Here is a 16,579-nt window from a genome sequence, read left to right as displayed (position 1 = left end):
AGGTGGACAATTATTAATTCCCTCATCTGTAAAATAGGGATAGCTGATGCACAGAAAGGGTAAGGTCTAGATTTGAAAGGTATTTTTGCAACTCCTAAGATGACATAGGAGCCCCAGGGCTAGGTTTGTAGAAGTATTTAAACAACAAACTTAGTGAGGGGTTGCAACACTGAGTCGAGCAATGCCTAAATATCTTTACAAATCTGGGCCTAAGTGACTTGGCTGTGATCATACAGTGATGCAGCACCAGAGCCAGGAACCCAGGAGTCATGACTACAAGCACCCTTCTTTAATCACAAGACACATTGCCTTCCAGAAGAACTCAAGTGGCACCCAAAAACAGAAACAAGAAGAACTTTTTAAGACAACGCAGTGTAGAGTCCCAGCACATCTTGTCCCCTTAAGGTATCTGGAATCTGTATAATCCATCCCAGATACATGGAGTCAAGCCTGAACAATTATTGCAAGGTTATTGCTGCCCGTGGTGTGCTCTCTGTCCATGGACACCAACTGAGCCATGCCTCAACTAGTTAAGATCATAACACTGTTAGCAAGAACCTGAAACTCTGAGCTCTCAACAATGAAGAGCTGGACTGGGAGAAGTCAAAAGCCATCTTGAACTGTGACCACAAACTAAGCCTAGTCATACTTGGTCAGTACTAGGATGGAGACCTCCAAGTAACAAATACAAGGATTCACACACACAAATCTGTGAAAGAGTAAATGATTCTGGCCTGTGTTTTGCAGGGAACAGCACAATTGAGGCGTAAAGAACTGAAGCATAAATGGGTTGTTCATAGCTCTTTACACGACGGCATATCCGTGTGGGCTTAAGGCCCTTTGACAGCATGATCTTCATCTATCATGGCTTTTCATCAGCCAGTCTGCAGACAACAGCTGATAGACACTAGAGTGTTGAGTGTGAGAGTCTCATGGGGTGAAAGGCACTAGTCTGTTTTGTGTCTGTGGGAGGGATGGTGACCCCAAAGGGGCCTGCCCCAGTAGGAGAGAGATTTCCTGCTATAGATATTGTTCCTTAGAGCCCAACTTCCATGGCTCTAGAATTCCAGGCATGGAATAAACAACAGGAACCAGTGAACTGCTAGAGAGCCTGTTCTCATGCAAAATATTACTGCTGGGACATAGTCCAGGTTTCGTGCCTCACCTTCAAAGTTCTCCATGTGTCTGTGCTAGGTTACCTAAAGGGGAGACAGTCTCACTCTGCATGATTGCAGCTGCCCAGGAAAGCTGCAGTCCTTTAGAACTGTCAGCCCCAAGAGCAAAGGACACAAAGCTTTCTTAGTGACCAGCTCCGGAATCTGGAACTCACTCCCAGAAGAGAGGAAGCTGAGTGTTGACAGGAAGGGTGGTGTAGTGGTGAGTGCACTAATCTGGGACTTGGAGACCTAGGCTCAATTTCCTGCTCTGCTACAGTCTCCCTGTGTGACTGTAGTCAAGTCACTTAATTTCTCTGGGCCTCAGTTCCCCAGCTATATAATGGGGCTAATACCCCTGCCTCATAGAGTGAGGATAAAAATATTATTGTGTATGACACACTGCAATTATGTAGTACCAGGGCCTGATAAGTACCTACACAACCTAGAGAGATGAACATTAGCCATTTCAGAGCACAGCACAAACCCCGCTTCTTTGACCTATGTTCCTACAAGAAGTGAACAAAGTGGATAAATGCAGCCCAGGCTGACTTATGGGAAGAGAGAGAATATCTGTCTTCGTATTCACTTTTTAATCTTGGAAGATACTCAGACACTATGAGACTAGGCACCATATAAGAATCTAGCGAGAGAGAGGTAGGGATTGATAACAATGAAAAATAAGGGCAAAAAAAAATACAGACTATATGGACAATAGTAAGTAAATTGTCTCTAAATCAAGACTTTCATGGGACATCAGCAGCTGTTTAACAGCCCCATCAGATCCAGATGTTTAACAGAGGAACCCCTTGACAATTACAGCTTGTGCTGGGCGTCCTTTCATTAAAGACAATTCAGATGACAGATATTTACTGTGGTTTCTGAACTGTGATCAATGCATATTTTTATTGAAACCCGATGGCTCAGATTAGTCCATAATAAATAATAACACACTATTCCATGTAATTGGACTTCCTCGTCAGGAAAGCTGCAGAGTAGAAAACTAAAGATTCACCTGGGAAATTTAAAAACCTTAGTGATACATTAGGAAGGCTGCTCCATATCCAGGCAATACTGAAAAGTCTTGGAACAGTTAGTGGGCAAGGCAAGAAAGCCAAGGGTGCTAGACTAGATCTGTCTGACCTGCAGCAGTCCTCTCACCCCCACATCTCTTTGCAGTGCTGGTGAGCCACGCAGAGGGTGCTGCTATGTTTTCCGGAATCCCATCCCAGAGCTTCATCCTGAAGGTGGTACTGCCTCTACATCTGAGGGGGGCTTAAGGGGCACAGTTTAGATCTGGATTTCTAACAGCCCCAAGTTTGGAGGAGTAAAAGGAAATACTTTTTCATGCAACAGGGAATTAGCCTGTGAGAATCACTGCCACAGGAAGTTCTTAGGCCAAGAATTTAGCGAAACTCAGAAAGCGATTGGACATATATATGGATACCCAGCATATCCATCATTATAATCATTACACATAAGAATTTTGGAAGAGATATTAAACCTCATCCATTTGGTGGGGGGAGGGGGGCAGATTATCTATTGGACTAGAAGGGCCTCAGGTCTGATTGTCTCTGGCCATTCCTATGTTCCAGATCAGATCCATTATGCCTGTCTCCTCCATTGGCTCCCACCCCAGCATCCATCCCATTTACAACTGCAGCCCCCTCTGTGGATGTACGTCCTCCTACCTCCTGTTGCTGTGGCTTAGTTCCTTTCCTCCTGGCCTCATCTCTTCATGTGTGTGCATGTGTGGGGGGGGTAGTCTCTCCAGCTGGAACTCCAATCTGTTTTTCCCTCAGAGCCACTTCTTACTAGCCTCCCCTCCCATTCTGCGCCATGCGGACAGCGACACTCTGGCAATGTTAGTGAGGAATTGCCCAGAATTCCCTGGGAGCTCTGGATCCATGGTCACCACCCTTGGAAACCCCAGTAGTGCCTCCTAGCTATGCTAGCTCTCTTACTGTTGAGTCTTTCCAGCACTAGGAGTAACCAAAAATGGCTCAGAGAGAGGTCTCAAAATGGAAGACTGGTCACATCCATAGCTCTGGGGCCAGGGCCAACGCACCGTATCACAGAGTGGCCTTACCTGTGGCTTGGTTTCCTCCTCATCCTTATAGTAGAAGAGCTGGTCTCCACGCAGCACAAACCACCGTTGCTGCCAGTTCTTCATGATGCTCCTCTGCTTCTTCAGCCAGCCAGACTTCAGCACTCGATCCTGCAGGCTAGGGGACGATGGCCTGGAGGGCAGCCCGGTCTGCTCGCCCATCACCAAGCTCTTCGACCGGGCTGAAACACAAACACATGCTGCATGAAACCGAAGTGCCAAACACAGGAGGAGATGCCATTTTGAGTATGAAGAGAACATTCTAAATTCAGCCCATTTGTCCAACTGCTTGGGCCTGGCTTCCTGGGCAGGGATGCCTCCTTGATGCCCTGTCCCCTCTACGTTACCCTCCATGCTCCTAGCGAGGTTGCTTGTCCCCCACAGCTCTCTTTGCCTTGAGGGAACACCTGCTTTTCAGGAGGCTATCCCTGAGTTGATACTATTCAGACACATCCCTATTACCCTAGTGTTATTGCACATGCTAGGGACCATCCAGGCACTAGCTAACACTCCTACGTCGGCGCCACTGGTCATTTTATTTCTTACTGAAGCAGGTCACTTTCCTTCTCGGTGAAAGGGGAATGATGGCCCTGGCTCCCCTCCTGTGGGGTTGGGAGGCTCAGTCACTGAAGGTGTATAAAGTGCTTTGAGGGGTTTGAAGCAGAGGGGTAACAAAATTAGAACAAGGTGGAATTAAGAGAAATCTAGGCTGGATCTCAGGAAAAGCTTCCTGATAGGAAGACCTATCAGAATGGAACAGTCCCCCACGGGAACTGGTAGGAGTCTCATAGTTCAGGCCATTTAAAATCAGACTGGACTGCCAGATACCATAATATACTGCACAGCGCAATCTGGTGCCCAGGGGTCTTCTCCATTTCTGCTCTCTCTGGTTTTTATGAAGAGCAGAGCAACAGCAATTATTATTCACTACCCAGATCATTTTCCTGTCTTAGTACTAACCTGAGTCCATTCCTTCCCATTTCCACAAGGTGCTCTTCCAGCTATAGAAGCCAGTTGTGTTTCTCAGCAGCAGCCTTTTTCTGAATGGAGGATTGAGACTGCGTACAGTGTATATAACCTATTCCAGTCTGCCAGCAGCCAGGGGGGTGAGGTAATATTTTTATCAGGCCCACTTCTTCTTTTGGTGAGAGAGGCAAGCTTACATGAAGAACTCTGTGTGGCTTGCAGGGGTGGCAGATATACCAAACAGGATGCAGCACATCTCCACAGGCTGTCCTGCCACCTTTGACATGCTGCTGCTGAAAAAGCGCTGGGGCCATGGCCCCGACTATGCTCCGCCCTGTGACCCTCTTCCTGTCCCCACTCCTCCCCTACCCTCCAGGCCTCCCCCACCTGCCGCTTGCATCTCTCCACCCTGGTGGGCATGATAAGGGCCTTTGGGGAGGGGGCGAAGAGTAGAGTCCTGTGCAGATACAAAATTTATATCCGCGGATGCAGATATCTGCAGTGCTGCCAGGCTCTACCAGGAACCGCAGCGGCAAAAGCAACTTATTTGGCCGCTGCTCCCGGAGCCAGTGCCCCACGCTGGCAGCTCCTCCAGTGGTGCTGTACCACCCCCAGCCCTGCCCACTGAGGCATGCACTAGGCTCACCAGCAACTATCCTGGTCACACTATTGTGTGCAAGTGGCTTGCACACTTCTGGACAGGAGAGGCAGACCACTGTGTGGAAGGAACTCCTATCTGGGAGTGTGCGAGCCACTTGCACACACTAGCGTGGCCAGAGACAGCTTCCAGGGAGGCTGGTGCCTGTCCCAGTGGGCAGGGCTGGTGGCAGTATAGCCACAGTCAAGGAGCTGCTGGCACAAGGTGCTGGCTTCTGGGACAGTCGGCCCGACATGCTGCTGCTTTTGCTGCTGTGGTTCCCAGTAGTGCCCTGCATCTCCGTGAATATAAATTTTGTATCTGCTCAGGACTCTATCAAAGAGACACAAGTGGTGAGTGGAGGGTGCCTTGCAGGAGGGGCTGGAGCCTCAGAGGAGAAGACTAAGTGGGGGCAGGTGTCGGGGGTGGCACCAAGGGGGGAGCATGAGTGGGGCCTCCAGGGAAAGAGGCCAAGCAAGGGCAGGCCTCAGAGTGGAGCAGGAGGTGTGGTCCCCCAATTCTAGGGAGCTTCTGGTGCTCGCACCCAGCAGCCTCAAAGGCAAAAGTCATGCACCGCCCATGGTGGCTCAAAAGCTTGTCTCACCAACAGAAACTGGTCCGATAAAAGATACTATCTCACCCACCTAGACTCTCTGATATCCTGGGACTGACAAAGCTACAAGACTGCAAATACCAGAGGCTATGCAGTTTTAGGTGTTCCCTGTTCAGTTACCATGTACCCAACAAATTTTGTCCTCTAGAGGGTGAGCTGTGCTGTCACACAAATTTCCAGAGGTGGCCTGGCTGCACACAAGATGGTGGCCGGCCAGTCGGGAGAGGAAGCATTCTGCTAGACAGCTGTGCATTCTTCACGTTCCCAGATGCATAGGTGCTCTGACAGGAAACCACTAGAGGCAATTTCAGCAGAGAAATCTGTGTGTGATCTTACTGGCTACTGAACGTGGCAGTTAATCAGCCACAGACTGTGTCCTGGGCTGTGAGAACAGAGCAAAGATGCCCTGAGGTGACTTCTGACATCCCCTCTGCCTTATTTGACTGATGTACCGCACTGGATCTCAGAAGATCACGGTCACTCCGGAGTGGGGAGGCACTTAGCATTGAGACTGTATCAATGCTTAAGTGATACAATGATACAGAATCAATGCTGGCTACTCTTGCCATGTCTCAATTGTTCGTAGTAGAGCATCTGCCTCTGCTGTAACCACATGTGGCTCTCTGGGATGCTTGCTGCTGCCTCTACCATGATGCCACATGGTGTTGGACTGTCTGGATGCCACCTCCAGAGAAAAGAGGAAATGGAGGTGGCCAAAATTTTGTTGGCCACTTTGTACATGGCCCTGCAAGCTGCACAGCACCTTCTTCTGTGTGGCTAGTGGGCGACTGGGCAGGAAGGGCTCTGAACTTCTCCTCAGCAGGTCCTGGACTTCTCTATATTTTTCTTGCAGTTCCTCGGTGTAATGCACTGTTAATGAACATGTTATCCATGGTAAAGCCTGTCACTGCCTCCACCCAGTAGCCGGCCCACTGCCTGTAGCTCATCATTTGAAGTATAGGCACTTTTAGCAGGCTTTCATGGCAGAACTGCTGTTGGGTCTCCGCCCTACAGGGTCATTAGCTGAGGGGTTTCCTCATTATCATTTAAGGGAAAGCTCTGTGATTGACAGCATCCCCCACTCATGTAGCAATGGGGAGCTTTTCCACTAGCCCAGGAACCTGCCCATCTCGTGTACAGTGGCCCAGCAGGTGGCCATTTTGCATTCTGCTCAGTCCCCAGTTTTGCAAGGGGAAGCCCCTGTCGTCTCATTATCCTTTGAAGTGTCTAGTACATAGCAAAACCCTTCCAGGAAAACACCATGGGAGATTGTTTCCAGAACAATTTGCAAGGTGAGCTCCACTATCCTCACTGATTTTTATTCTTTTCACATATCCAGAAAGGATAAAAGCTCCTTTCAGACAGAATCCACTTCAAATAGCCACAAAATCCCAGCCTCAGACGTAGCTGGAGGAGGATGAGCTGTCCATCTCACCAGATTTATATTGATTTCTAGGCTTCATAAAGGATGGGAGGTGAACATGTAACGTAACCTTTTGAGGAATCCTTAACCACCACTAGTTCCTCTGTATACATTAACTACCCCATCCTCTTACCACGCCCTCTGCCCATCATAGTGCCCTCTACCTCCCTCTGCTGGATATTTACAAAGATAAGTTACAAAAGAAATACTAAATTTTTCCCTTTTTTTTTTTAATGTTTCTGAAATGGATGCACCAGATCACTCTGCACATATGTACGATCGGTAAGAGTTAGTTCACATTGAATTATGTTGACTTTGCAAAAGGTCTCTGAAGAATTCAGCTGGTTGACTAAGCTCTTTGGCTTTACCAGGAACACACATTTCGTCAAGGACAAAACTGACATTTGCAGTTTAAAACTCCAGGGGAACTGTTTGATCTTAGACCCCACTTCCACCCCAGAATTAAAAGCTGCCTTCTAAAACAGCAAGAGGCCAAGGTTTTGTACTTCCTGGGACAATTAGCCTAAACAATAAGCCTAGGATAATTAGCCTGAAAATCTCCTAAATCCATATTTAGGTACCCAAATAAATGCCCTGGTTTTCAGAAGCGCTAAACGCTCAGCAGCTTTTTCTGACAGCTGCTTTTTGTCCTCTTTGTGCCAGCTATGACAGCATCAAGGGGACTTTCACTGGACCATGAGTTGCCTCCATTGTGTTTCATAGATTCCAAGGCCAGAAGGAACCAGTGTGATCATCTAGTCTGATCTCCTGTTTAACACAGGCCAGAGAACTTCTTCCAAAATTCGTAGAGCAGAGCTTTTACAAAAACTTCCAATCTTGATTTTAAAATTATCAATGATGGAGAACCACAACATTTGGTAAGTTGTTCCAATGGTTAGTTACTCACACTGTTATAAATGTACACCTTATTTTCAGTCTGAATTTGTCTAGCTCGAACTTCCAGTCATTGAGTCATGTTAAACCTCTCTGCTAGACTGAAGAGCCCATTATTAAATATTTGTTCCCCATGAAGATACATATAGACTGGGATCAAGTCACCCCTTCACCTTCTCTTTGTTAAGCTAAATAGATTGAGCTCTTTGAGTCTATCATTAGGCAAAGTTTTCTAGTCCTTTAATCATTCTCGTGGCTCTTCTCTGACCTCTCTCCAATTTATCGACACCAAACTGCACACAGCATTCCCGCAGCAGTCACACCATTGCCAAATTCAGAGGTAAAATAACCGCTCTCCTCCTACTTGAGATTCCACTGTTTATGTCCCAGGAGCACATTAGCTCCTTTGGCCACATCATCACACTGGGAGCTCATGTTCAGCTGATCATCCACCATGACTCATGCGTCTCTGTTTCCCAGGACAGAATCCCGCATTGTGTAAATATGGCTAACATTCTTTGTGCCTAGATGTATACATTTAGCCATAATAAAATGCATATTGTTCGCCTGAGCCTAGCTTACCAAGCAATGCCAATCACTCTGTATCAGTGACCTGTCCTCTTTACCACTCCCCCAATTTTTGTGTTATCTGCAAACTTTATCAGTGATGATTTTATCTTTTCTTCCAATTCATAAATAAAAATGTTAAATAATGTAACATCAAGAACCGATCCCTGCGGGACCCCACTAGAAACACACTCATTCCATGAGGATTCCCCATTTACAATCACATGCTGAGACCTAGCAATAGGTCAGATTTTAAAGTATGCCATGTTACTTTTATATTGTTCTAGTTTTTTAAATCAAAATATGCTGTACCAAATCAAATGCCTTACGCAAGTCTATTATATCAACACTAGTCTCTTTATCAACCAACCCTGTAATCTCATCCATAGACCCACGTTGATTAGTTGGCATTAATTATATTATCCTCCTTGAACTCTTTATTAATTGAGTCCCATATCAGCCACTCCATTATCTTGCCCAGGATTGATGTCAGACTAATAGGGCTTTAACCCTTTTTAAATATTAGAAGAAAGTTGGTATTGTGCCAGTCTTCTAGAACTTCCCCTTTGCCCATTTGATCCTTCCTAAATAGGTTTTTAACCATTAACTTTAACATTCCAGTCATGGGAATCATCCTACCAGGTTTCACTAATACCAACTGGATCAAATTTAAGCTCATAAATGAGCAATTCAAATTTCTCATGTTCGTTATGCAGGCTCCTAGCATTGATGTAGAGGCAATTCAAGAATTTTTTTCTCCTCATGTCCTTTGGCTACTTGATTAATTTTGTTCTCAGCATCTCAATTTTGTGCTGAGTGCTCTGATCTTCTCTTTTTTACCCTCCTCTTTTGTTATTAGTTCAATAACTGACTTGCTGCAGGGCAGAGTTAAGGGTGTTTGGGCACTTGGGAGGACTGTTCTGTTAACCATCATTTGCATGTGACTTGGATGTGTCAACTGTTCATATTACCTTTGTTTTCAATATCCTTAGACCCTATCTACACTAAAGGGACTCTACGGGCATAGCTATGGTGCTGTACCTATGCTGGCATAAGCTCGTAATGTAGATGCACCTCCAGGGACAGAAGAGGTGTAGAAGTATAGAAGCACCACCTTCCTGAACAGTAGTAGCTAGGCTGATAGAAGAATGCTTCTGTCAATCTAGTTCTGTCTACACAAGGGGAATTTTAAATGCAGCCCTCGGTGCCTGATGTTTGAGGGGGTACTAGCAATGTGTGTAATGGTCCATGTGGTTAGCAGCCTCATCTGTAAGTTAGCAAATCTGTTTGGGTGAGAATTTTAAAATGCACTAACAACGTATTGGGGCTCCACATCTAAAGTAGTGGGAATAACATCTCATGCTTTAGAGAATAAAGTGATTGCCATATATGTTAGCAAGGAAAACTTTCCTGCATGGACATCACTGCGCAATTGATTAGGGGGAGTTGTCACCTTTCTTTGGAGCAGCAGTATTTAAAATCTCTGACTGGATGATCAATCCAATATGTCGTCAATCAATCCAATAGTGTTCTTAATGGTGTTGTGTTTGCCTGTCTAGAGGAGTCACGACCAGAGCATAAGAGAGAAGGTAACTGAAGTGGTGAGACTGTGTCCTCAGGCTGACTCAGCAAATACTTTAACATGCTCTGAAGTTCTAAATACAGCAAGTTCCTTAAGTAGCCCCAATTAATTAGGTTGTGCTCTTCACATTTTCATTAACGATGTAATTAAACTGGCCACATGCAAAAAAATATCTGAGCAATAAGTGAGAGAGAGAATTTAAGCTTCTCCAGGAAACAGATCAGAATTCAGTTGCAAGATGCGGAGGTTGCTGAAATGCAAATCCAATGCTCTCTGCAGCAAGCTGCAGTCACAGTGACTGTGTGATCTGCAGAGCCTGCAATGGGCCATGGACCCAAGCAGATGTGCCCCATAGCCATATGTAGTGAGGCGGCCTGGCTCCCAGCCGCCCCAGAGAGGGATGAGCCCTTACAGATGCCAAAGTGGGCGGAGCCACAGGAGCCTGTGCCCACCCCCCAGAGGTCAGTGCACAGGGCAGGAAGTATAAAAGCCAAGCCCCAGGGCTCAGAAGTTGCCTGACTGCTGGAGAGGCCAGATGCTGGTGCCTTAGCTCCTGCTGGGGAGATTCCTGCTGCCTTTGACTGACCTGTGGACTGGCAGTATCTGTGGAGCCTGGATGCTGACCAGGCACTGGAAGAGCCCCTAGGCTGGCTGGTACCAAGGGACCCTGAGGAGCTGCCCAGTTTACCCCTTGCTCAGTGTTCTGAGGAGCCCATGGTGTGGGATGCTGCGGAAGATGCTGCTGAGACAGAGGTACTGGTAGAGGGGGAGGTCAGAAGTAGCCTGGGGGCAGCTGACCCTAGTCTGGCTGCAGCACACTCAGAGCCAATGTCAGTGTGTGGTGGCCAGGATCCCCACTGACACAGCAGCAGGCTATCTGTCACTGTTAGGGCCCTGGGCTGGGATGTAGAGGAGTGGGGGGGCCTGTGTCCCCCCTGCCACCCCACTCATGGGTAGCAGTCTCCCCTTCACCCTGATGCTCTGGCCCAGGAGCCTACCTTACTGAACTGTTTGCTTAGCCCTGTCTGAGGGTCTGAGCCCTGAACTGTTTGTTGCCCCAGGTAGTGAGGTGGCTGGGCTCCCAGCTGCCCCAGAGAGGGGAAAACCCCAACAGCACATGCTTATGCGGTACCAGAGCTGATCCAGCATGTTAACTCAGTGACAGCACTGAAGGAGGGACCTTAAAGCTACAAAGCCTGACAAGGCTCCCAGGGCTGGAGGTGGCACTGGCATATGGAAGCTTTTGCATCTGGGCCCTTAGAGGAGCCAGCAAGACTGAGAGTAGGGTGACCAGATGTCTCAATTTTATAGGGACAGTCCTGATTTCTGGGCCTTTTTCTTATATAAGGTCCTATTTACACCCCCCCCCCCCCACCTCCGTCCTGATTTTTTACATTTGCTGTCTGGTCACCCTAGCTGGGAGTGAGGTGTGACTGAAGGCTGCCACTCAGTCAGCTGTGTGATGGCCTGTGGCACGTGTATTGCCTTGGCCCCTGTTCTCTCCTCTCTGGCCTTCCTCCACATTGCTTGCCTTTACAGCCAGTAAAAAGTGATGGGGCCATAGTCCCTGGACCCCTGCCCCCATTCCAGCGCACCTGATTGGGCTTCATACCCACTGCAGTGGCCAGGTGTGCATACCACACACACACCCCCTCCACAACTGGCACAATGTAGCTCCTTCACTAGAAGGTCCCAGCTCCCTGGCTTTGTTCATCACAGAGCACTCACCTGCTCCCATATAGGTTCTCTGCAATTGATGGAAACCTATTTAAATTGGGAACACTGGAATCAATCAAATCAATGCTATGTAATATCAATTGAAAGTGTCATCTTCTGCAATTTCATAGGCAGTTAGCTTGAATCAATAAACACATTACAATTGATTTTCATTAAGATCTCCTGGCCTTCAATACAGGCACTCTGGACTAGTATTACTGGAGTATTTGCTTTGGTGCATTATTTGTAAGGTGGTCTTTGTTTAAGCTGAGAGCCATAAAGGGAGATAATTCAATGAACAAGCAATATTTTCAACTGTTTGGTTGTAGCCTACTGTGGCAAGGCACCTTCTCAGTTTCCCCAGCCTCTGCTGCTTTTAGCCCTGGTGAGACAGGCTTGGGTAATGTGGTCCCCCTTGGGACACAGGGGGAGCAGACTTCCCCTATCTCCACCAGTCCTGTTTAGAGTATTTTTACTCCCTTGTGGGAGAGAGTAATGCCTCTCCTCCTAGTAAGGCTTGCTGTCTTGCTGCTCCTACACTCCTGGCAGCAGGACTCCTTCTGTCTCTGCTCTTCCCACTCTTTCCTCCCAGGGAAGGGTTTAAAAAGGTCTTAGGCAGCCCTAAGTTGGAATCAGTTGATCCTAATTAACCTCAGGTAGCTCCCCCTCAGCTGATTCTAATTGCTACCTTGGTAACCCTTTCTCAGCTGAACTTGACTGACATGTAGTTTCCTCTCAGTTGATAAAGAGGAGGGCCTTTTAACCCTCTGGGACTGATTCCTACCCCTCCCTTGCAGCTGTCTGTCCTGAGTTCATCACGCTACCTTTGAAAGTCTTAAAGAAAAGAGTTCACACAATATAAGCCAGAACATTATAGAAAACTCTTAAACCTTTATATAAACTATTGCATTTCCTTCAGATTAGATTTCAGGAGGCTGGAAATTCCAATCTACACATCTGTGTTTGTGTTAGGATTTGATCGCTGAGATGTTGTGAACATCTGTTTTCATCTCCACTCAGTGTGGAAGCCCCGATACACTTCCCCAAATTTAAGAGAATTTACCATTTCGGAAGACCACAAACACAAAGAAATTACTAAAAGGGGCCTGGATGCCTGAAGTGAATGGAAATGGAGTACATCAGGTTCATATGTTTAAATATGGACCCAGTCTGTAGTGCGCAAAGATCATTGAGGTATACAAAAGTTATTCAACTAGTCAGACTAGTTACATAACTGAGTGTAGTTTTGTAGAGATTGGTAGCAGTTTTTCACTCAGCACAGATTATTACAGATCCAAGAAGACGCACACTGTGTGCTCTCCTAGAAATTTTACCCTTTCCACCTTTTTGTGTCTTCACCAAAAACAAAAGGATCTAAAGGACCTGCTTGCTCTTTGCCCAGAGGATTGGAACACAAGGGAGCCTGTAAGAATGTGAGAAAAGCCACTAATGAAAACAGAGAATGCTTCCAGTTTAATGAAAGAGAGAGAGGATCTTAAATAGACACACAGATGCCTGGATAGTGATATTATAAAAATGCTACTGAAGGCAGGTAAAGAGCGGGAAACAGATGGTGCAAATGCTGGTTTGACAGTGTGTCATTTAGCACAGATATAAATGAGTGCACAAGGTACAAGCCAGTGGGGGAAGTCAGGCACATTGATTCCCAGGAAGGCAAAACTCCACCTTTAGCACAATTCAGAATTCAGAGAGGGGCTTCCATCTTAGCCGCATATTAGGTACAAGCCTTCAAATGTATTACTCTAATTGCCACTGAGAATCCAGACCCAACAAGAAGTAAAATCATCCAGCAGATGCTCTTTCCTGGAGGACCTTCGCTCTACAGCCAATGTGATAGAGATGGAAACTAAATCCCATCTGCTCAAGTGATGTGCTCTGCTCTCTCTAGTAGGATGGAATAGTCAGGAAGAATGAATGTTTATCTGGAGGCTCCTTAAATCAAGTTCAGGAATTCACGGCACCTGGAATGCCAGAGCAAGGGAAGAATTTGCTGAGTCACTAATGAAGCAGCATGTTAGTTTCTCTGTTACCATCTCACATGTGCTCTGGGGGCCCCACTGTTTAATTCCCCAGTAAATGAAATAAATTTACAGAGCCTGATTCACCTCTCAGTTACAGGGGGCTAAAGCTGCACTGGCTCCAGTCAAGTCTTATAAATAAGAGTTTGGGATGAGATTTTTCAAAGGCACCTAAGCAAGTCATGTACCCAGTTTCCCTTAAATTTCAATGAGATTTTGGCACCTCATTTAGGTTCCTTTGAAATCCCCCAGACTTTTATTTTGCAGAGTTAACTTGGGGTGATCAGCACCTGGGGGCAAGCAGCCACTCTGCAAAGTCCGAGTGACTGCATCCTCACTGCCCTGTGTGTGGCACTAGGACATCTGGGGACACATCCCAAGGATCTTAGCCCTGCTGTGAGCTGAGCCACTCTGATTCTTTCCCAGTGATGTGTGGGAGAACTTGTCTGTCCTTGTGGGCACCAGGGAGAATTGTGGGAAAGCACTGGAGGACTACCAGCACTGAATGATATAGCCTGCATCACCACCGCAAAGTTTGTGGGTTACCAGCTGGAGTGAAAGCAGCACCTGAGCTTTAGCCAATAGCCCCAGTGAGGCCAAAAGCTCCCCCCACCGCTATACTCAGATCAGAGGGTTTTGTGTGTGGACAAGAAGGAGAGTTAGGGGTTCACTCTGCTGTGAAGACAAACCCTTCGGTAGGAAGGGGCTATTACTATGTACAGATGGGGAGCTGAGGCACTGAGAGGCTAAGTGACTGTTCAAGATTACACAGAAAGTCTGGGACAGCACAAGGAACTGAACCCAGGTTTCCCTGAGTCCCAGGCTAGTGCTCTAACCATTAGACCATCCTTCCTCAACTGATGCTGCCACTAGAAATGTACAGGTTGTGTGTTTCAGCTCAGCCAGGCAATAGCTTGAAGAGGTGTGAACTGCCCCATTCATGGTAACTGGTTTAACTCAAACCTAATTATGACAATTTAAGGCAATATTAGACATTTTGACACTGATCATTTAGCAGAAACAGACAGCCTCTCTGGGACAGATCAGAATCGGAGCAGAGTCCCATCCCTTGTCTACTGTTCCCTTGCGCTCCCCCCTCTGTCTCTGTTCATCTGTTGGCTCTTGTTCTAAAAAACAAGCTCTTTGGGGCAGGGAGCATCGTTTTGGTTAGTGGTTGTACAGCACCTAACACCATGCATGCTGCTCCATAACTGGGGCTCTCAGGAGCTACCCCAGTACCCCATAATAATAATCCAGCCCTCAGGATCTGTCTGCCCTCCATTCTGACCTCCTTCTTTCACTGGGAACTGACTTCTTCTCCCTCCCGCAGGGAAACTACTAATCCGGTTTTGCAAAAGCTGCTGCTGGCCCTATTTTGAACAAACGCCATTCAGTCTAGCCACCTTTAACCCATGCAGATACCCTTGGCTGTGTGTGATGAAGTAATCCCCTATTCCCGCCATGGTGGCAGTGCTGCAAACTCCTGCCAGGTATCAAACACTAAAAGCAAGGAAATACTATTTGTTAAGCAACTACAGGAAGGGGGACACTAGCTACTGGGTTATGTCACGATGGATTATTTATGATGATCTATTCCAATAGACAGCAGGTTCTATTGGGTTCACCTTCAGCGGTTTGATACATTTTTTTTAAACAAGAAAAAAAATCAATAACTGAATATTTTTCCATCTTTTTTTTTTTTGGTGCTGATCATGAGTGAATTCAACATACCATGGGTCAGGGCCCAGCTTCCATCAGCTTTGTCCTTGGTTCATGCAAGATCATGAATACCAAGGCCTCTGCAATACTGACAAGGGAGTTCATGTTCAGAGCCAGCTGTCAGAATGGCAGGGTGTGGGGGAGGGAAGAGGGGAGCTGATCCTTTCCTGCCAGCACCATCTTTGGAGAAGGATTTCCTAATGGGTCCACTGCAGATTGTTCAGTAGCTAGCCGGCTCCACATTCTGCCTTTAGTACCACAAAAGAAACTATGAATTAAGTGTCACCGCAAGCCCCTGTATTGCGGCTCAAGTACACTCACCTAAGATAGGTATCTCGAGTGTCAGAACAGTGAAACTGTGGCAGTGCATGGACTAGCCCCACAAATAGTTATCCAGGGTTCTGGGCAGCCTTGGACAGCCCATGCTGCCACAGCTTCACTGCTCTGGACTTGAGCTAGTTAGATTAAAGCTAGGACGGGTATGTCTTCACAAGCTGACATCACACCCAGGACTGCAATGTAGACAAACCCTGAGAGTAAAAAGGAGTGTTGTCTAATGGTTATAGCAGGAGACAGCAACAAGGTACCCTTTACAGTTCAGCCTTTTGTCTATTGTGTGACCTTTGCAGGAACTCACTGAACTTTTGGTGCCAGAGTTTCTCCATTTGTAATAGCAGGATAGTTATAATTACCTGTCTGGGAGGAGTTTTGCAAGGCTTATGTCACTAGTGTTTATGCAATGCTTGGAGGTTCCTGTGTGAAGAAGGCTCTAGAAATATCAAGTGCACATATTTTAAAATAGCGTTGCCCATTTTTTATGAGGGGCTAGTCAAAGTTGGGAGCCCTGGGGACATTCCAGCTGGAAGGAGAAGTAGATGGAGTTTTGTATTTCTTTGAAGTCTTGTTACATTATAAGGATTGTACAAAGTCCTGTGTCTCCAAATGCAGAAGGAATCAAGAACGGAAGGAGCTGTTTCTTCCAGCTTCCAAGCCTCTTTCACTAACACTACACCCAAAAGCTGACTCTTCCCCCCTGTTCTTACAGGTCCCTGCTTGGGTTTGTTGCTTTTCCCGCTGGTCTTCTCTTTTGTGATCTCTCTTCCCCTCCCACCTACCCCAAACAATACTCCACCCAAAGCCTTTGCCCTGTTGACATCTTTTG

General features: G+C 46.8%; 1 protein-coding gene across 1 annotated transcript in view; it reads right to left on the bottom strand.

Annotated features, from left to right (window-relative positions):
• The window catches only part of ARHGAP22 (Rho GTPase activating protein 22), a 256,126-nt gene that overhangs the window by 221,294 nt on the left and 18,253 nt on the right, over positions 1-16,579 (bottom strand). Inside the window, exons 2-3 of the mRNA XM_030571381.1 lie at positions 3,244-3,443; positions 1,953-1,962 (exon numbers count right to left, since the gene is read on the bottom strand). Of these exons, the coding sequence (XP_030427241.1) occupies positions 1,953-1,962; positions 3,244-3,443 (210 nt within the window). The remainder of the gene's footprint in view (positions 1-1,952; positions 1,963-3,243; positions 3,444-16,579) is intronic.

This window comes from Gopherus evgoodei, chromosome 7 (genome assembly GCF_007399415.2).
Source record: "Gopherus evgoodei ecotype Sinaloan lineage chromosome 7, rGopEvg1_v1.p, whole genome shotgun sequence".
Taxonomy (NCBI): domain Eukaryota; kingdom Metazoa; phylum Chordata; order Testudines; family Testudinidae; genus Gopherus; species Gopherus evgoodei.
The sequence above is the reverse complement of the archived record's forward strand: the minus strand, read 5'-3'. Positions and strand labels throughout refer to the sequence as shown.